Source organism: Pituophis catenifer, unplaced genomic scaffold (assembly GCF_029215685.1).
Source record: "Pituophis catenifer annectens isolate HBS135680 unplaced genomic scaffold, rPitCat1.0.hap2 SCAF_2, whole genome shotgun sequence".
Taxonomy (NCBI): domain Eukaryota; kingdom Metazoa; phylum Chordata; class Lepidosauria; order Squamata; family Colubridae; genus Pituophis; species Pituophis catenifer.
This window is the reverse complement of record NW_027256882.1, coordinates 145,847,879-145,869,558: the sequence shown is the minus strand read 5'-3', so window position 1 is coordinate 145,869,558 and position 21,680 is coordinate 145,847,879. Positions and strand designations below refer to the sequence as shown.

Sequence of the window (21,680 nt, the reverse complement as noted above, 5' to 3'; positions counted from 1 at the left end):
TAAATTACCAGCCCTTCTCTGATCTGCCACCATTTGACTCCTTTTCTTTCCCTCCCTCCTCCGCTCCCTTCCCTTTTTCTCCCCCGTCTTATTTTTATTTTAATTTCCAACTCCTTCTGTTTATACTCCACTTTTATTCCTTGAGTTAAAGTCTCTCTCTCTCTCCCCCTCCCGCCTCTGAGTTTTCCATTTGATGTTTGACAACAGTCTTTGAAGATTTTCTACTTCAGAGTAGCTACTGATGGGCTGGTTGTACTACAGAGAGAACAAGCAGGGTTCCTCGGAGTGCGACCAACTGCTCCTGCCGAAGGCAAACGCTATTGGGGAAGATGTCACTCCATGAGGCCACAGCACTTGCTCATAAAAATCCAAAGCAGACCATGCCTAGTTGCGGTCGTCTTTTCATCCAAACATGGAGACACAACAAGCTGAACGGAGCCAGCCAGCCTGCTCCTCGAACTGAGCTGCTTTCGCTCGCGCTGCCTGTTAAACTTGGCTTATTGTCTCTGTCCCCGCTCTGTGTAGAGAACCCACCGGCTCCCCAAGGAAATGACCCCCGTGGAACCTGCCACCTTCGCAGCCGAGCTCATCTCTCGGTTGGAAAAGCTCAAGCGAGAACAAGAGACCATGGATTGCTTGGAAGAGAGGCTGCAGCAAATCACAGAGGTAGGGAACCTGACCACCACCCCCGCTCCCTTTGCATGGGTTCCTGCTTGGTGGCTCCCCCTTTGCTGAAGGGGAGGGTGGGCGAGAGGATGGGCAGGAAGAAGGAGGCATGAGAGGGGGGGGGGCGGAATGAATGAATGAATGAATGAATGAATCTTGGCTCAGGTCATCCTTCTGTGAAGGAGGGCCAGGTGTGGAGAGGCACTGCAGTCACACAAGCTAATGAAACCAGAGCAATACCGCTGTGCCTGTTTGCTGCCAGCTGAGGTCTCTTGGGGGTATCCGTGCGAATGCCTCAAATTCTGTCAGCATCTATGTAACTAGGCATTGGCCCCAGATATCTGTCAAGGGGCAGGAAGGCATAATGTCTGAAGAGCTTTACGAGGACTCCTTGTTGAGCTCTGCTGATTGAGTCATTGTCCTTCACATTTTGTCCTGAAGGATGACGAAAAGGAGATCTCTGACACGCCTGTCGCTGCCCAGGGCAACCGAGAGCTTGTAGCCGTGCAACATCAGCAGCACCCCCTTACGCTCCTTCCCACCGGCAGCTACGAAGATGATCCTCAGGCCATTCTGGACGACCACCTGTCCCGCGTGCTTAAGACTCCCGGGTGTCAGTCTCCCGGCATGGGGCGGCATAGTCCTCGTGCTCGTTCCCCCGACCGACTCCCAGGGGGCAAGTTCCTGCTAGCCACCCCAGGCAAGAACGCCGTGCCTGCGGCTTGTGCTCTTCTCAGCAAAGGATTTGTCACCAAGCAGACCACCAAGCATGTTCACCATCACTACATCCACCACCACACCATCCCCAAAACGAAAGAGCAGATAGAAGCTGAGGCAGCCCAGCGGGTCCAATGCTTGTGTGCTGGGGGCACTGATTATTATTGCTATCCAAAATGTAGAGGACACGCGAAGGGAGCGGACCTTCCTGTCGCTCAGCTGGAGCCATTTGGGTGAGTTTCATCTTGGGGAAGAGTTCTAAAGGCTTGGGGTGGCTGGGGTTGGTCCACACTTGGTGAATTGTGCCTGTTTGTCTAAAAGCTAAAGGGACTGCTGGGAGTTGGTGCGATGAGGGGAGAGTGGAGATGGGACCAGGGAGGAGAAGCCCATCCAACTGGGGCATGAGGTTTTAGCAGAACTCTTGCTGTGTAATGACTAGCCACCAGAGACTAAGTGTTGTTCTTTTCTCTCTGATGGAAGCCTCAGCAGAACTGGGACCCTTCCCAAAAGGAACTGTAAGCTCCAGGATGGCCTCGTCCTGCCAGGTGGAGAAGGAGGTGGTCCCCCTGCCCCACCAGGCATACCGCTACCCAGTGGGGAAGCCGATCGCTCCCAGAATGTCTGGCAGTGGATGTTGGAGAGTGAAAGACAATCTAAGCACAAGCCCCATAGGTAAATATCAGCTGTCTGCAACACTCTTGCTCCTGGTAAATATTTATCTATTACACAGCTGTCTATTTTTACAATCACTAAAAACAAATGAAGCTCTTTTGCTCCTCTGGTTTAATATGAAAGCTGTTCCGCGGAACCAGAAAAACCACAAAAATGTCATGTTTTTGGCAAAAAAAAAAAAATCCCTTTTCATGTTATGACAGACTTTTCTCTCTCTCTCTCTCTCTCTCTCTCTCTCTCTCTCTCTCTCTCTCTCTCTCTCTCTCTCTCTCTCTTTTTTTCTTTCTTCTCATCCAGAGTGCACAGAACAGAAGCTGCTATGAAAGGCCTGTATTTCAGCTTTTATAACCTTGCCCTTTTGGTCCCTTTTTTCCAGCACGCAAAGCACGAAGAAGGCCTACAATGCTGACTCCACCAGAGGTGCATCTGGGGAGCGTCCAGCTCGTCACCACCAGTGGGGCAACAGCAGCTACCCACGGGCTGTGCAACCTGCCCACCCCTTTGTCCAGGATCCCGCCATGCCTCCACTGACTCCACCCAACACACTGGCCCAGCTGGAGGAAGCTTGCCGCAGGCTAGCCGAGGTGTCCAAGCCCCAGAAACAACGGTAACTTCCCACAGATTGGGGTGTCAAAGCAGACCCCCCCCCCCGGGGCTGCAGGGTTGATGTCTGCTAAAAGCAGATCCAGTCCCTGTTGAAGATAGGCTAGGCTGAATATTCTGGAACAGGCCTGTAAAAACCATAGATTGCCTAACAAAAGCATCTGCAAACAGAATATTTTCAAATTCTCTATTGTGTTGCAAAATGTAGAGTCAGATTAAACATGTAATGGTGATCAGCTAGAACAATGGCAAATAGGAGGTCAGATTCATAAAGCCCCTTTCTCCTCAGGAGAGATTTAAATTTGTTTATGGTTGTTTGTGTATTGGTTACTGGGCTTTTAAGCCACTCCATTCAAACTGAGTAACATACAATTTCCCAAATTTGTAACTTGGTTAAAATAGAGAGGTAGGCTTATAAAACTTGGATTGAAAGATTAGGATCCATATTTGACCCCACCAACCTAAAGCTTTTTCAACTTTACTTTTGAGATATTTTTGAAAGATGAAACAAAAGAGCTGAAACTGGTTTCATTTTATGAGTTAGTTTTTGGCTTGCTCAAGCTGGTGCATGGGCTTACTTATTTATGAAATTGAATTTTTTGCCCATGTCGCTATCAAGCGATTCTTAGGTTTTGGAACAATCAGTGTCTCAGTCTTACCATTCAGGATGCACCCTACAAATTGTAATTTCTCTAGTCAAAGCAATTCGAATCTTCCAATTTAACCTGGTTTGTTTGGTTTCCTTAATGAATGCTTCTGAAACAGAAACCAGTTAAGTGGTGGGATTAAAGCTTTAGCCTGACTTTGGAAGATGTTGAGATACTTTAGGCTTTAGTATGTGTAATATTTCCTTGCTTGTTTCAGCACATCGGTCTTGAGCGCATAAATGGGATTTGGAGAAGGTATTAATGGTTTTCCTGTATCTCTTCCCCTTCCTCTCCCATTTCCCAATCCTTCAGATGTTCAACTTCAAATCAGCTTAGAGATCGAAACCACTTGGCTTCAGTACCGGGAGGGAACGGCCCTTTCTGCACGACAAACACGGCACCAGAAGAGTAAGTGCAATATAAACAGTAGAGAGCTGCTGGTTCCTTTTTTTTCAAACCCAATTTTATTGCTTTGGAAGTGGAGCATTTACAAGGGAGTTTGGATTCTTTTTTTAAAAAAGGCCTATAGCGAACACCAAACATTTTCAAACCTTGGTTCTCTAATTCTCCCCTTCTTTTTGTTTGCATTCCAGTTAAATGGACAAAGATTGGTGGATTAGTCTAATTACAGGATAGTACTTCTTTGACAAGGAATCTGCTAGAGTCTAAATAATTAAAGTTTTTTTTTCTTAGATGCTGCATCTTAAGCAATGAGTAATGTTTGAAGTCCAAGCTTAGCCACATGACTATCCCTTTTCATTTTTAATTGGCTGACCTTAAGCCAGCTGTCTGTGCTAGTGCTTTTTTTTTTTTTTTGCTTCCTGAAACCACTCTACAAAGACTTGGAACAAATTAGGAAGAGAAAATTATGGCAGAGTAGCCTTTGGTGACCTTTAGACGTGCCAAGTCTGGCTTGTCTCAGAGACGGCCTTGTCTTCATGCCACTGAAGACTCTTATTTCTGCAACAGGTTCTGTCTTCTTGAGGTTCCCAAGGTGGAACCAGAACTTGGCTTTCTCTTCCCTTTGACAGTGGTATCAAAGTATTAAAACAGATGTGGCATGTCTCTGTTTCTCCCTCTCCCCCCGCCCCCCCCCTCCAGGTCCAAGATAGAAAAACAGTGGCAGCTTTTGATGTGCTGTTCCACACAAGTTAGGGCATTCTAAATTTAGTTTGGTGTAAAGGAATGCATATATAGAATATATATGCCAATTCCTTGGCATTGTAAGTGAATTGGAAGATCTGAAAGGCCAGGTTAGGGATCGAACGTTATGGAGAGAATCTATCTATGCTGCCACTAGGAGTTGAGAATGGTCTGATGGCACATACATATGTGAAAGTTAGAGTACTTTCAAAGTTTGGGTTATGGACCTTAGGCTTCCCCTAACCTATGAAATAGACATTGTAAATTATTGTGGAGACTCAGATAGAGATCCTACAGTGTTATCAAAAAAATTAAATAGCTGTGAAATGTCCATATGGGCTATCCATTAAACAAATACTTTTCTGTTCCATCCTGGATCTTTAGACAATGTTGGTCCTTTCATTTCTTCCCTTTACTGCTGTTTTTGTACACACAGACAATCACCCACACATACATACATACAACCTGTGGAGAACAGGAGATAGGCAAATCAATGGGGTAAATCGGGGGAATCTGCAGGAATCTCTGCTTAGTTCCAGGCACTTTGGCGAATGGTCAGAGATGATGAAAATGAACTACTTTAAACAATCTGAAGATGAATCAACCACATTTTTAATTAGGCAGCCTGCGCACCATAAGCACCCAAAAGCTCTGGAGAACAGCTGAACTATATGAAGTTTTCCAAAGGGTATAAGGTTGGGGTATGTTCTATATACAGGGAAGTGAGGGGTTTTACGCAATGGGAATTGCCACCGAGAAAGCACATATCTGTATCCCACACTTCATGTGGGATACAGACCATCGGCAAGTCAAGTCCTTGCTACAGGAATGCGCAGAAGGGATATCCCTGTAGGTCCCTTGGAATCGAAAGCAAATCAGCAACCAATGTGGCACCTGCAGCATTGACCATATTGTTGGTTAGCTGCTGGACTTTGGGACAACTGTAGTATCTAAGCCTGAGATATCTTCAGAGGCAGACCCACACTAAATATTCTTAGTCAGAGTTTCCCAATTCAAATGGGCCTGTACTTCACACACTAACAAGAGGTAGGCAAAAGCTTTCTTAGCCATACCTTGCACCTGCCACTTTCCTGTAGGTCCCCCTAATTGTAGATCTCCTCTGTTAGGGGAATATAACTCCCTCTGGAGCCAAACTCAGAACTTGGATAAGGCCAGACCTATCACAGACATAGAGCAATACTGACTTGCAGGGATTTAATTTAAGCTTGTTTTGACCCACCCAGGCTCTCACAACCTCTAAGCCCTGGGACAGGACTTCTGCAGGATTTCTGGCTCAGCCTGGGATGGATATGCTGTATATAATGGCGATATTTCACTCCAGGTGACATATGATCTCACTAATGGTTTCACGTAGATACTGAATAATTTGGCCACTGTAGTAAAGGAAGAAGAAGCACTGCAAAAGTATGTTTCTAATTCCAGACTCTTGCATAGAGTCCAAAAGTATATAATGGGCTATCATATTGAAACGCAATGAGAGGTATAATAGGTCTAGGAGAGATTAAGCCTTTTCATCTTGGTCTTCAAAAGGATAACTCACTTTTGCAAAAGAGTCATGATTTATTTGTAGTCTATAGTTTGAAATCATGGTTTGTTGTTGTAAGATTGTGGCTGTGACTAAATATGTGCAGAAAAAAACTTGGTTTGTTTATGGATTCCTTGCTTATTATTGGATTGTTTGGGGGCTTCATCCATTTACCTAGTCAGCTCGCAGAATTGTAAAACAAAACCAACTTAAAAAAAAAAGACAAATCAGAGATTGGTCATGGTCAAATAAGCCATGAATATTTTGTATCTCTGCAAGACTTATTCTTGTTTGTTTGAGCTTATTCAAGCCATAAGGAAATCTTGGTGTAGGATCATGTAACAATTCACCCAATATTTTCATAAAATTAATATGGAATGCAAAAGTTGTACATGACAATAGAGGCATTGATAAAGTAGAATTTGAAACCTATAGTCAGTAACTTAATATATAAAGACAGTTAGAAATCACGTAAAACCCAATAGTTTTATGGGTTTTCCCATAAAGTCCCAGAAAATCTTCATGAATATCTATTGAGGATTTTTAATAACAAATTAACACAAGAAAATAAATAAATTTTCTGAAGCTTTCTAGACAGTACTTAGCCAAGACATTTATATGTAATATGATGCGGGGGGGGGGGGTGTTCTCAGTGGAACACTTCCTTTAGCAATATTTATTCTCTGAATCCACATTTCAACAGTGACTGAGAAGTGTTGTGCCAGTTGGTTTCAGATATTGTACAAAGTTATTTGCTTGGTATTTAGTTAGTTCAACTCCAGTCATTGTGATTTATAAACCTCTCTTTCATACCCTAGCTTGGAGTGGGAACCCAGATATGTATAAATTAATCCCAAAACCACAGAAAACAAGCCATGGCTTAGTGTGATGTATGAATTCATTCAGCCTCGGGATTTGTCATTGCTCTTTTAAAGAACCAAGCACAACCTTTTTTGCATCAAGGACCACTTGGTCTTGAGGTAGATCTTAAACAAACAGTGAATGGTCCTACCAATTCTATCATGTTTCAGGATTCTTTTATTGAATGTTTGTTGGCTCTTTCTTCAGAACCCTTGTTCCTTTCTGTTTTTGACATCTCTTATTTAACATCCCCATCATCCTGGCACCCTCAGTGCCAAGGACCAAATTGTCACTTGAAAAGGATTTTTAGTCTAAGGATTGTTTGCAGACTCAGGAGGGCAATTTGTCCCTCACTTCTCTAATTAATTATAGCAACATGAAATTGGTGATCCAAGAATGGGGAAACCAACTGGAGTATCAAGTTGAAGTTGAACTGAACAAATCCATTTGTAAAACAGGGTCATGGCTGAAGCAATGCTGGTGTCATTGTATTATTGTACATCACATGATCTGCTCCAGTGATCAGTCCACATGGGATTCACCTCATATGTCTCCTGATGTAGCTGAAAGTTCTTTCTCAGAAAAGTTGCCAGAGGGTCTGAGCAATCTGCCCAAATGCATCCAATAATTGAGGGTTGGGATAATCCTACAGCTGCAGACTCATGTCCCCTTCATCTGGACATGAAAACAATGTAGGATTGCTTTGTTGAATCTTCAAGGGTTGCAGACATCATTGCCCTGTTAAGCAAATCCCTTTTCAAAATATTTATACTTCAAATATGTACAATAACTAGTTGGCCAGTCTTAGTAAGCTGATAATTAAAGACTGTATATCTCCATTGGAAACTTTGCACAATACATGCCTTGGTCTTTGTTTTTAACCCTTTTTCCACAGTCAAAATTCCCATTTTTTAAAAAATGATCCAGCAGCAATGCTTAGTGGGCCATGAGTTGGAATCGTCTTCCAAATTGAGGGGCTAGTTAATAACAACAAGGGTGGTTGAAGTCCACAAGGTCAGACAGCAGGTATGGGGAAGGCTACCACAAATTCTTCAGTATTTAATACACAGATAAGTCTCCAGCTTTGCTTTCCTCAATTTTTCAATTACTTGATGTGGTTAGTTGACTCTCTACGCCTTTGTGTAATTGTGCCTCTGAGTGTGACATAAATGTTTTGTAAATGTTGTGAAGCCATACTTATTTTCTCTCCTCCCTCCTTTATGTTTCAGTCACAAAGAACCAAAGAAACTCCCTGTTGTTCACTCCTCCCAGCCTAGTGAGTTGGTTGTCACTTATTTTTTCTGTGGAGAAGAAATTCCCTACAGGAGGCTGTTGAAGGCCCCGAGCCTGACACTTGGGCATTTTAAAGAGCAGCTGAGCAAAAAGGGAAATTATAGGTAAGCATCTTTGTGGTTTCTTTCTTCTTTTTCTTGTGTTTGCACAGACTGACTGCCAAAATAACCACGATGTATTTGTAAGCAGCCTCCCACAAGGAAAGGTTTATTGTTCTCTTTTGAAGGTTGGCTGCAACTCGTTCACTAGATGAAGTTTTTCTGACTTCTTTATGTTTACCCACCCAGCAATAGTACTCAGCAGGTGGGTCGGTTGCTCCAGCAACCAAACTGAGATCTCATCTGGTGAGTAGATGTGAGATTGTCGGCTGTCTTGCCTTTTGCAAGTCGACGAGGCCGCAGACTTGTATAATAGGTATCTCTTCAAAGTTCTTATTTCCTTTCTGCGATGATACACTGCTGCTTTAGAAGTTTCCTTTCTTTCATCAGTTTGGTTACACTTTACCCGATTATTCTGATTTCGCCATTTGGGCCCTAAAAAAAAATAAAAGGAACAGGACAGTCATCAACTACGGAGACACTAATGGAAGTAAAATTGTTGGGACCTGCATCTGATAGCTATAAATGAGTACATATATTCCTGCATCTTGTTTATAAGGGGAAGGGTCTCTAAAATGTGTTTTTCCCCCTTTGGTATTGGTTGATTTAGCTTTGCACAAAACAGTCAAGTGTTACCAAAGTCCCAATTGGTCATGCAAAATATTGTAAACCTAATCTGTGAATGTCAATGGCTAACTGACTTTGACTATTGTACTTAGTGGTATTTGCTCAAATGCCATCTGTTAGGAAAGAGTTGGGGCTTCTTTTGAGGGTAGATATTCCAATACGTTCTGCAAAATTAGAGTGTATTATCTAGTGAAGTCCTGAGGGCAGATTTACCCAGCAGATAACATCAGCAGGACCTTTTGATCTCCAGACCTGTCTACTTCCTTATTTTAGATTGACTTTTAAAGTCCTCCTAAGGCTTATGACTTATCTTAGGACTTCCTATGTAATTATTCAGAGAATCAACTTGTCCCATCTCCCTGTTACTGAGGCATACATATTAAGCAGGAGTTATTATCTCTGATGATGGTAGAGAACATCTTGAGGAATGCTTTATTGCTCCATTGGAAGAGGTGGGGCTTCATTTCACAATATGACCATCTAACTAACCCAAAAGTTAACAACAATACGGGGGCTGCAGCTACTATCTTCCATTATCGCCCTGAAAGAACAATCTGCAATCTTCCCATTTTTTTATATCATTCCAGTCAAACCTTCTAAGTTTTGTGAAAAAGAACCCATTAGGAAGCATTGGAATAAAAGTTTGAATTTATTTAGTCTATTAATTGCTCATAAACTACCCTTAGATTACTGCAAAACTCATGCTGACATTGGAAACAAAACTTCCAAATAGTCACAGGTCTTTTTGGAAGATCTACACCTTAAAAGGGTTTTGTTTTTGTTTTTTCTAAATAAGAAAATTTATTTATTTTCTAAAGGCAGGACCTGGATAGGCATCAAAGTCCTCTACTGGGGGAGACTTTAGTCTCTCTGTCCTTGTAGGAGAGATGAGGGGGATTTGAGAAAGAACCTCTGTATTTTTGGAACTTGCTCTCCAAAGAGACTTGCTTGTCCCTGACTGGTTTTGGCACCAGCTTTTCATCTGCCTGCATTTTTGGACAGCATTTCTGTGATGGGTTAGCTGACATTTACAGAGATTTCCTCTGTTGCTTGGTTATTATTTTATGACTACCTGCCTTTTTAAAGGATGCACCTTAAGGTACTTTTGACTAGCTGCCTAGCCCTGACCAAAACTAGAATATAAATGCTTGAAATACCTAAGGCCCATCTTTACAGATCAAAGGGTATCTTCATTTGCTACCAGAATTGTACGTTGGCTGATAGGAGCTCCTTATGGTTTGTACTTTGTAGGAAGCAACACCAATATGGAAACTCTGCCAGGGAGTTTCCCCTTCCTTTCCTGATCCTAGCCTCAAATGAAGGGTTCCCTGATTTAATTAACTAGAACCAAACTATGTGGATGGTATTGAGCGAATGGAGGTTAAAGGCATTGAGAAGGACTTGCGTGGTGAAAACTCTTTATTGTCTAACCTCCCACAGGAATAATATGGAGTCTCAGAATCTTATTTTAGATCGGTGATGACAGCTTACTCCAGAGCCTTAGATGGAATTTCGAGAGATATAATGTATCTCTATAATCTATGATCTCTGTAATCTTTGTTGAGACTAAAACTGGATATATAGATTTATATATATATATATATATATATATATATATATATATATATATATATATATATATATATATATATATATATGTGTGTGTGTGTGTGTGTGTGTGTGCGTGTGCGTATATATATATATATATATATATATTTCTGAATTTTGTATTCACACTGAAGCCCTGCCTCTTAAACTAAAGATGTAGTTTAATCCATCTTGAGCTGGTTGGCAGTACAGATAGGCCTCGACTTATGACCACAATTGAACCCAAAATTTCCATTGCTAAGCAAGACAGCTGTTAAGTGAGTTTTGCTCCATTTTACAACCTTTCTTGCCACAATTGTTAAGCGAACCACTGCAATTGTTAAGTTAGTAACACGGTTGTTATGTGAATCTGGTTTCCCCTTTGATTTTGCTTGCCAGAAGGCCACAAATATGGGGGATCACATGACCCCTGAACACTGCAATCATCATAAATATAAACCAAATGCCAAGCATCTGAATTTTGATTGCATGACAATGGGGATGTTGCAACAGTCTTAAGTGTGAATAAAGGTCATAAGTCACCTTTTTCAGTCCTGTTGTTAACTTCAGTCACTAAATGAAAGGTTATAAATTGAGGATTATCTGTAATAAGAGGGGGATGGGCTAGTCTGATGGAGAGAGATTTGCTTACCCTTGTGATAACCACCCATGTTAGTGTAGATAAGAAGATTGAACATCTTCTCATGATGGGAATCTGGGGCCTTCTAGCTATAATTAGACCATCTCCCATTTTCCTTAAAATTGGCCATTCTGGCTGAATCTGGGGTGAGTCCCATTCAAACCCCACATGGAAGGCCACGGTTCCAAACCCTACTGCATACCTATTGTACTAGGTCAGGGGTCGGCAACCTTAAATACTCAAAGAGCCACAAAGGTCCTAACCGGAAGCCCCTATTCAATTCTGGAGCTGACCGGAAGTCCAGTTCCCCCATCATAAGGAGACTGTGATGGGGGAACTGGACTTCCGGTCTCCTCCTAGTGCACCGTCCTTTTTCCTCTGCTGGCCAGAAGTTCGGTTCCCCCACCATAGAGTCTCCTCCTAGCACAGCATCCTTTTTCCTCTGCTGACTGGAAGTCAGTTCCCCTACCATAGAGTCTCCTCCTAGCGTGGCATCCTTTTTCCTCTACCTGTCCTAACCAAAACCCCTATCAATTATGGAGCTGACCAGCAACAGGGAGCCACAGCAGAGGGATGAAAGAACCACATGCGGCTCCAGAGCTGTGGATTGCTGACCCCTGTACACGTGATTTATGTTCAGTATAGTGTAAGATAAAAGCTCAAAAGTAACCACTTTCATACAATTACCTGTGGATATAATGTTTATTTAGCAGCCCTCAACTTGTAGCCTAGCTTTCACTAGGAAACACCACCATTACAGCTTTACAGGAGCTCATCTGTAAGGACAGTTTTTTTAAAAATCCCAGTTGGCACACTGCGAGTAATGAAATTCCCGTATGTTAATTATGTCTGTGTGGGCCAAAATTTTTGGGCCTTTCCATCTTTGCAAAGATGGAAGCAATAAATGTTCAGTAGCCACAGGCCCAAAAATCTTGGCCCACTGGATGGTGTTTTTTTTTTTTAAAAAAAAAAAAACATCTTTTCCCTACAGAAACAGGCCCTGATTTGTTCTCAGCAGGCTCTGAAGTTAACAGTCCTAACCATGGTGCTGTGTAGTGGCAGTCCTTGTTTTTAGACAACACCAAGGGGGAAAAAAAATAGGATGTCACAAAAAGTGTTCCACCTAAACTCAAAAACTCTCTGAGCATTGCAGCTTGAACCTTGGCAAGATATAATTATTGGCTCGACTTTCAATCATTTGTTTAGTGACCAGAGTTACAATGGCACTGAACAAAGCGACTTATGACCGTTTTTCACACCTACGACTGTTGCAGCATCCCCATAGTCACGTGATCAGAATTTGGGCACTTGGCAACCGGCATGTATTTATGACGGTTGCAGTGCCCTGGGGTCATGTGATCGATCGCCTTTTGCAACCTTCTGACAAGCAAAGTCAATGGGGGACGTCAGATTCACTTAACAACCGTGGTGCTAACTGAACAACTGCAGTGACTCACTTACGAATTGTGGCAAGAAAACTCATAACATGAGGCAAAACTCACTTGTCTTGCTCAATAATGGAAATTTTGTGCTTAATTATGGTCCGATGTCGAGGACTACCCCTATACATTAACAGGACGGTGATGAAGTTGTTTTTTTCTTTATTTTATTTTTGTTAACATCTGTGTACAAAAGAAACATGGGCCCAAATCTGGTGTGTATGTGTATGTGTTTTTATCTTGCACAGACACAAGGTGAAACTAATTATCTAAATGTGTTGTACCCCCAGGGAATCATTTTGATCTGAGCTTTGATTTCCCCCCCACCCCTCCTCCTTTTGGCTGGACTTTGAGTGAAACTGCAGGTGACCTTCAGGGAAGAGGGCCACGCTGCCCGGAATAGCAGTGATTGCTTAGGGAAGGACTAGCTACTCACTCTGGTCACATCTGGCATTGATTTTGTTCTAAGGCCCTCTTAATAAGCATGTCTTTGAAGCCTGTGCCTTTCATTTTAAGACACAAAGACATGCATCAATGGCTGACACTCCACATTCTTGATTGAATGAGTCAGTTTGCAACCTAGGTGCCTTGGGTTTTTGTTTTTTGTTTTTTTGTTGTTGTTGGGTGATTTCAGTCAGCACAGAGCGCTCTGCGGGGCGGATTTAGTGCACCCATGTGGCTTAAAGAGAAAGAGTAGAGTTCAGGTTTGTCCCCTACTTTCACACAGACACACACACACAATCTGAGCAGGTTAGGGTATCGCAGCAAGAGCAAAAAGAGGAAGCCCAGCCTTATAAGCCTGTAAGGTTGCCAGATACAGGAGAAAGGAGGAATGGGTGAGGGATGGGTAGGAGTTAGGACGGAGTGGGGGTGGGTGGATGGGAAGAAGCAGAAGTTGCTTGAAAAGTGGCCTTTCAATGGGAAGTCCACTTCAGTGAGCAAATCGGGACCTCCCAATGGGTTTTGAGAGATTGTGAGGGTGCGATATTTGAGGGAAACAGGGTGAATAAAAATCTAAGATTTTTTTTAAAAATTTTTTTTAAAAAATCTGATTTTTTTTTAAATTTAAATCAGATTTTTTTATTTTTATCAAATTTATTTTAATAAAATGCTTTTGGAGTAAAAATCTGTCTAAAGATAGTTTTCTATTTAAGATACATAAATAATTTAGTTTATTCAGCATGAAATGGAGCTTAGTTCTGTAGCATGAGGCTGTATATTCTGCAATATTGGGACTGCCGGTGAGTCAACAGCGGGTCAGAGGAGGAGCCGCTGCGGGATGACAGAGATGACAGTTGCTCTTTAAAAATTATGATTTAAATCCAGTTGATTTAAATCCAGCTTCTTTACTAGTGAGTTAAATCATGATTGAAATCGACTTGATTTAAATCAAATCCACCCTGGAGGGAACAATATTCAGCCTGGGTTCCCTCCCTCCTTTATGCTCTCCCTCCTTTTGCCCTTCTCTGTGAGAAATTAACTTGCAGTTATGGAAAACATCACACTGTGTCTTGTTCCCCCTTCTGCCCCCAAGAAAATAAAATGTGGTGTTCAAACAAAGAATTTTGTCAACGCTGCCAGGGCCTGAGATCAAGGGGGAAGTTATTGCTACAGCTGTTTATCCTCTTGGAAGGGAGGAGATACAACTGAGCAAAAGTCCTTTTTGTGCCTCATTCAAAGGCTTTCCTCCCGCCCTCCCCTCCCCCGCCTGCTGGCTTGCGGGATTTCTTGAAGGAAGTCTCATTGTACTTCAGTTTGGGGTCAGGAAAGGGGGCTCTGCAGAGGGACAGTCCTGGCTTAACTGAAATGAATGGATTTGGTTACATTCCTGGGATCATCTGGAAGTAGCAAAAGGGGAGGAAAAAGGACTAAACAGTTTCCTCGTTGAGTCAGAGATCTTATACTACAGAGAGTTCCACAGACTTACAACCATCCATTTTTGTGACTGTTCAAAGTTACAACAGCAATGAAAAAAGTGATTTATGAACGTCCCAAAGGTGCTTTTTTTCAAGAGGTAACTGGACTTCCTGTTTTTTCTTTGAAGATGTTTCACTTCTCATCCAAGAAGCTTCTTCAGCTCTGAATTCAGAGTTGAAGAAGCTTCTTGGATGAGAAGCGAAACATCTTCAAAGAAAAAAACCACCAGAAAGTCCAGTTGCCTCTTGGAAAAAAGCACCTTTGGGACAACCATGACCTGGATGACTGAGAATCGCCATAGACATTTAGTGATTTATGAACGTTTTTCACACTTCCTGTCATGGCAGCATCCTTGTGGTCACATGATCAAAATTTGAATACTTGGCAACTGGCTTGTATTTATGAGGTTTGCAGTGTCTTGGGGTCACGTGATCACCTTTTGTGACCTTCTGACAAGCAAAGTCCATGGGAAGGCAGATTTCACTCAGCAACTTTGTTACTGCAGTGACTCACTTTAACAACCGTGACAAGAAAGGTCGTAAAATGGGGCAAAACGTACTTCACAACTGTCTTGCTTAGCAACAGAAATTTGCGGCTCATAAGTCAAGGCCTGCCTGTATGTTTGTAACCCAAACCTGATAAAGAAACCTCAGGTTGGTACAGTCAGAAGTCTTCCCTCTCAATCCAAAGTTCCTGAGTTCCATTCCAAAAGAAGGGACCTTCTTGACAAAGAAGACATTCAAAATGTCCTCCTGTCCTCTAGGACGGGGTCTCCGACCTTGACAACTTTAAGACTTGTGGACTTCAACTCCCAGAATTCCTCAGCCAGCTTTGAACTCTGGAAGTTGAAGTCCACAAGTCTTAAAGTCGCCAAGGTTGGAGACCCCTGCTCTAGGATGGGACATTTTTTTTAAAAAAAAATCAAATCATAAAACTTTCTGATCCGTGGTAACGTCAATTGGCCCGATCGATTGATCCATCTACCCATTCTTGGAGAGCAGTTTGTGTTCGGCAAACGTTTGCTTTCTTCCTTTGGTGTCTACCTGATGAGAAAGCTCCCTTGCTGATGATGGGAAGGATGACAGCTCAGGGAAGACGACAGCCCAGCCTGGGAGCACCAAGGGCCATGTGTCTGTCTGTGTATGTGGTAGTAGACAAGCAGGCTCCCAAAATGCTAACTCTCTGAATGGAAGGCCTTCATTTGGTGCATATGCAATTAAGCAGCCTGAGAAGGAGGCAGTAAGTTGGACGGGAGGATAAAAGGAACCTTTAATCAAGAAGCTGAACGGTCTAATTCAGGATAATAGAGGGGTCCTTACTGTTTGACACAAGAGGGGAAGGGGTGCTTTTTTTGTCTGGGTGAGCCCTGGCTTCGTGATCTATGCTCCCAAGCCAAAGAAAGGGAGAGCGGGGACACTGCTGCGTGACCTTTCGGTGTCAAATATTGCCCGCTAAGCCAAGATTGCTCATTATGTAAGAGCGGCTAAGAAATATTGGCGCATGAATGCGGTAACCTCTCTGTGGCTTTGAAAGTGGGGATTCTGCATTGGTCTCTTGTTTCAGAAAGAGGCAGAGGCTTGAACGGTTTCCCAAGAGAAACAAAAAGGAAATGAAAAGTATTTGCACTATAATGAAAGATTCTAAACGGCAGGAGTGATGCTCTAAGGAACAGATTAATAATTGGTTTTGTTTTAGATTTTTGTTTTCCTTAAATCAAATGCTTGGCGAAGAAAAACTCTGCTCCTCCTGCCAATACCTATGAATGACTTCAAAGGGTGTTTCCCCCCCTTTCTTTTTTAATTTACTGATCCATTCAAAGTACTTCTCTCTCTCTCCCTCCCTCCCTCTCTCTTTCTCTCTCACTTTCACTCTCTCTTTTCTAAGAACTTTTTCTTAGCTGCTGTTCAATTGGCTGACCATGCACTTGTCTATCCAGGATTTTTCTTGGAGTCCAGGAGCTGGTTTGCTGCTGTAGGGAATTATTCTTGTGGGGGCTGCCCATTAAACAGAAGTGGACAAATGAAATTAGTCGTACTTGATTCACAAATGATAAATGGCAAGTCTGCAATTGATATTAATCAGAAAATTGAAGTCATTTCCTGATGGAAGGGCTGATTGATTCTTTGAGAATCAAGGTCCTAATGCAGTCACCTTGGAATTAAAAAAAAAAGTGTTATGTTAACTCTCCGCATAAGCAGGGAAAGGGATAATTCGGATATTGCTGGACTACAACTCCCAGCAATCCTTTCTCTTGATTGCATGGGCTGTTGGCCTTTGTTGTTTCAGCAACATCTGGGAAGATTCTGGCCTCTTCCCACCATGGCCTGCGGGCCGGATGCGTCACTCACTGGCCATGCCCACACCCAGTTTAGGAAAGGGGGGAAAGGTCGCGATATGTCACATGACGCCGCCGTGACGCTGCAAGTTTGACACCCCTGCTGCAGTGCTTCATAACATGTGCCCTTCTGTTTATATTTCAATATAGAGGTATCCTAAATTAGCCTTCTCCAACCTCCTGAGGTATGAAATTCAAATCTCAGATTGGATATGACTGAAAAAGTCTAGAGGTTGAGGCCCATAGATTTGGATGATGCCAAAATAAGAGAAGACTGTATTGGATCGTTTGTTCCAGACTTTGAGTCTGAGAAGGGACAATAAGCACGATGGTGTTGTTTTGAAAGATCAGGGCATTTTAAAACCTGCAAAATGATAACTCTGCTTCAAGCTTTGTCAGCAGCTTCTGGGAGGGCTCGAATGACTTGGTTGCCAGCTCACTGACAATTAGGTGATCCAGCACTCTGCTCTCATCCTTGCCAATGTCTCCAACACATGGGGGTGACCAGCCATGCTCTGGTTCACAAGCTTTATTCTGATTTGCACATTACACCACACATCAAAGATAATTTTACTAGGCGCAGGACAAAGTAGACCATCAATCAGTGCCATAATCATTTTAGTGGATGAAATTTGGATAATGCGAACAGCTATTTATGGTGTAGTTATCCACCAGTGCCTCCAGAAGCTTTCAGCAGCATTAATGGCCCATGGATATTTGCAATGGCTTTGCATTACAATTAGCACAAGACTCATGGAGTACTCAAGAGAGACCTCCTGGTCACTATAATCCAGGAGGGGGCCATTAATTTTCCAAAGGGACCACATGAGAAACTAGGATTCTTGTGTAGGGCCAAACCAATAGGGCTGTGAAGATGCGTAGGCACAATCACATGCACATGGTAATTTTTTTAAAAAAATAACAATCAACTTCAAAATAAAACCAATGCAGTTGTATTGCATGCATGGTGTATACTTACTTAATTTCTTAGCTGATTTTTTATTTCTTATTAACTTCACATGGCTGGACAGGGACAATCAAAGGGCCGGATGTGGTCTGAGAGCTATAAAATGCCCAGGTCTGCTATAATGTATGCTTTTAAACATTGGCCTTTGGAGCAGGGGTGGGATTCACTTACCTTCGCTACCAGTTTGCATATGTGAGCGCGCGCTCACCACCTCCGCACAAGCGCAGAACCTTCTGTGCATGCGCAGAGCGTCAAAAACGGAACGTGATGACGCCCAGGCGGGTGGGCGGAGCCTTCCACAGCAGCTGCTACTGATTGGCTCAAACCGGATAGAACTAGCTAAATACCACCACTGCTTTGCAGTAAACTATATGCTTAAAGTTGTAACTAAGACATTACCATTAGAAGTAATATTTATTTTAAATTTTTTGGTATGCCAAAAGCAATCACAAGCAATTACTAAGATACTGTATCATCACCTCTATTGGTTCAAATTCCTTCGAATGTAGAAGACAAAAAAGTAATAATTGATGATGGGTAACAGCTATTTATTTAGTAATTCATTTATTTGATTCAATTTGGACACTGCATGACTCACCTGACCTTGGGCAGCTCAAAATATATTACCATAAAGATCCAATACAAACCAAAACAAGCCAAGATCCAGTCACTTATATTCAGACAAAAACAAACCTAACAATGGACTATATTCATATGCCATTAAATATCACAAGCTTGGAGGAATTTGTTTAATTTGCTTTGATTTAGCTGCCTGGTCTAATCACAAATACACAGGATACCAAACTAGATCATGGTTTTGTTTTTGTTTCTTGATTTTCTCTATCTGGAAATATATGAATTTGGAAGTTGGGAAGGAAACTGAATTGCCTTTCGGAATCCAGATATGGAATGTTGCGTGTTTTTGCTGCAATGAAAAATATATTGATTCCAAAATACACTCCACTTATTTTGCATATGTTGGTCTTACTGATTTCAGGTATTACTTCAAAAAAGCAAGCGATGAGTTTGACTGTGGGGCGGTCTTCGAAGAAATCTGGGACGATGATGCCATTCTGCCAATGTACGAAGGCAGAATTCTCGGAAAAGTTGAGAGGATTGATTGACTGGTTCTGATTGACTGGTTCTGAGTGGCATAGTCTATGTGAGCATATTTAAGAAGATATAAGCTATGGATGCTGGCCTTTGGACGTAAAACCACCAAGCAAAATTTTTGAAGGAAGGTTTGAACCCATGAAGAAGCAACAAAAAAAACAAATAAACAAACTGAGGTCTATGTAGACTTTGCCAAATCAGCCTTAGCAAAAAAAAGAAGAAAAATAAGATGTGTCTATTGAGCTGGATGCCAAGATGTTACAACTCTGAACTATTTATTAAAAATATGGTCGCTCTAGGTGATTTGAAGATGCAGATGATGTTCTGAGAGACTTGCATATAGAAATATATGGCTTCCTAACGATCCTGTACTTAATGATTTAGAAACTGTGTATAGCTTACCTTATAATAATCCTTATTGATATTTATTGAACATTCTAGGGTTTTTTTCCTTTAAATCCATTTTATGGATATGCTGCTTTAAAAGACGGAGAAAAGAGGGGATGTGATTAAAGAAAATGGGTGTTTTATATTTTATTTTTTACATTATTTCCACGATCTAAATAAATGTGTCCTTTACTGAAATGAGCATTTGTTTCTGCCACCTTAGAAGACCAACTGGAATTGTACGACCTTCAGTGGTTTTATTTCTTTGGAAAGGGGATGAGAAGGAAAAGATAAGACCTTTCTACAGAGAAGGATATTTTGATCAACGATGCTCTAATTTTTGTGCAGGGAAAACATTCCCAATTGCCTAAAACAGTGTTTCTCAACCTTGGAAGCTTGAAGATGGGTGGACTTCAACTCCCAGAATCCCCCAGCCAGCAGTGCTGGCTGGGGGATTCTGGGAGTTGAAGTCCACCCATCTTCAAGCTACCAAGGTTGAGAAACACTGGCCTAAAACAATCTCTAGGACAGTGGTTCTCAACCTGGGGTCCACAGATCCCTGGAGGGCTACAAAGTCATCACAGGGAGCTTTGTGAAGGCTCGGAGGAATGTTATGATTTAAAACTTGAGTTTTAAAGTCTCGGTGGTCCATGGCCACAAAAGGGGTCCTTGTTGGTGAAAAGATTGAGAACCACTGCTCTAGGAGATCAGGAGCACTTTGTAGATCTTCACGCTCTTTCCCTCACCATCTTTTCCCCATTCCTATTTTGGATTTAATCATGCTGCAGAGTAACCATTCCCTCCTCCGAGACTACCAAAATTTCCATAATTCCAGAAGCCAACATAGCAAAAGAGTTGGCGGTTTGGAAACTTTAGAAACTGGAGTCCCAATGTAATTGGCGATTACCTGATTGGACAATTTGAATTCTAATAGAGTTTGAAGCCCACCATGATTCTAATGGGAGGCACTATGGGAAAGGTACTACTGCTTTTGGGATGAGTCCCAAAAAAAGGAAAATGGGAAAACTGGATTCCAAAGGGTGGCAGTAAAATAAATATAAAGATTGTGTGCAGGAGACGGGACAGACTGCAGGTGTCCACAGTACATCTGATTGCCTAATTACATACTGTGGGCTGGAGAAATTGTACACACTCCAGTGCTAAGGGTGTTCTGATGGAGTAACTATAACAACAGTAATTAAAAAACTAGGTAATAATAACAAGGTTGGGACCTTGTCAGTTATCCTTGGTATCAATAGGCACCGGCATAGCTTTCTTTTTTGATATTGTTTCTGATATCTGCTTCAGTCCCTAAGAACTCCCAGATCAGAACCACGGAAGGAGAAGACAGTAAATGAAATCACCCAATTTACACCTCTATAGCTAACAATAAGATAGTCACCAAATTTGGACTGTGCTTTTTATAACAACAACAACAATTACTCTTTCAGGGCACTTTCAGCATTACAGCTATAGTGAAAAAGCCAGACTGTGCAATGGGATGCCCCATCTTAACTGTAACTACCACTCAAGGGTATGGAAACTATGAAATTGGTGCCTCGTAGCAACTCTGGACAGCTTGAAGTTCCTGCAGGGTTAAAATATAATTGTGGATGCACCATCATTATGATGGTAGTTGTTCCCCAGAAATATTACAAAAACCAATAAATTGGTGGGTGGTAACCTTCCAGGTTTTATCCTTTTGGATATCTCAGCATCTTTCAGTTGCTTCCTGGACCATGAATGGTGGATAAGCTAGCTGGCTTCTGAGACTATGTCCGGAAGAGCTGTTTCAACGCAAGCTGCCACAGTATGTATGTGTTGCGTATGTATGTCTTGGATGTTGGCTGAAATATGCAGAACAATTCTCCTCTATCTTGATTGTATGCACTGGAACAAAGAAACGCCGTCTCCTAACTTAGAAATACATTTAACTTCAACTTTGTGTGTTTGTTTGTTTGTGTGTGTGTGTGTGTGTTTAATATGTGCATTTTCTGACAATGTTACATTTTGTTTGTACAATATGATGTATATAATGTAAAAAACGGGATGGGGAAAATACTGTTAATAGAGGCTCTCTAGTGTGTGTGTGTTTTTAAGGAAAAAAACCACACTTCAATCAGTACAGTACCTGTGCCTGCATGGTATTAATATGCCATGTTTTGCCCTGTGTTCAGGGTCCATACTCTCCCTTTGTTGTTTAAGGGGTTTATGTATAGTATATTTTATGCCTTTTTACTACAATTCTTGTACTTTATGACTTTTGCCATGATGTTTGTTCTACTTAAACTGTAAATTATGCATTATAAAGAGTTTCATTTAAAGAAAAAAAAATACTTGGTACAATAATTATTGTAATTAAGAGATGTAGCCTTTATTAAAATTTTTTATATTTTTCAAATTAATAAAACCTATTTGTTCT

At 41.8% G+C, this 21,680-nt stretch overlaps 1 protein-coding gene across 1 annotated transcript in view; it reads left to right on the top strand.

The window, feature by feature from the left end:
* Nucleotides 1-19,365, top strand: part of AXIN2 (axin 2) — a 48,646-nt gene extending 29,281 nt beyond the window's left edge. The window contains exons 5-11 of the mRNA XM_070934741.1: nt 526-666; nt 1,108-1,616; nt 1,864-2,055; nt 2,432-2,662; nt 3,618-3,713; nt 8,085-8,252; nt 18,756-19,365. Of these exons, the coding sequence (XP_070790842.1) occupies nt 526-666; nt 1,108-1,616; nt 1,864-2,055; nt 2,432-2,662; nt 3,618-3,713; nt 8,085-8,252; nt 18,756-18,882 (1,464 nt within the window). The 3' untranslated portion in view covers nt 18,883-19,365. The remainder of the gene's footprint in view (nt 1-525; nt 667-1,107; nt 1,617-1,863; nt 2,056-2,431; nt 2,663-3,617; nt 3,714-8,084; nt 8,253-18,755) is intronic.
* The last annotated feature ends 2,315 nt before the right edge of the window (nt 19,366-21,680 follow it).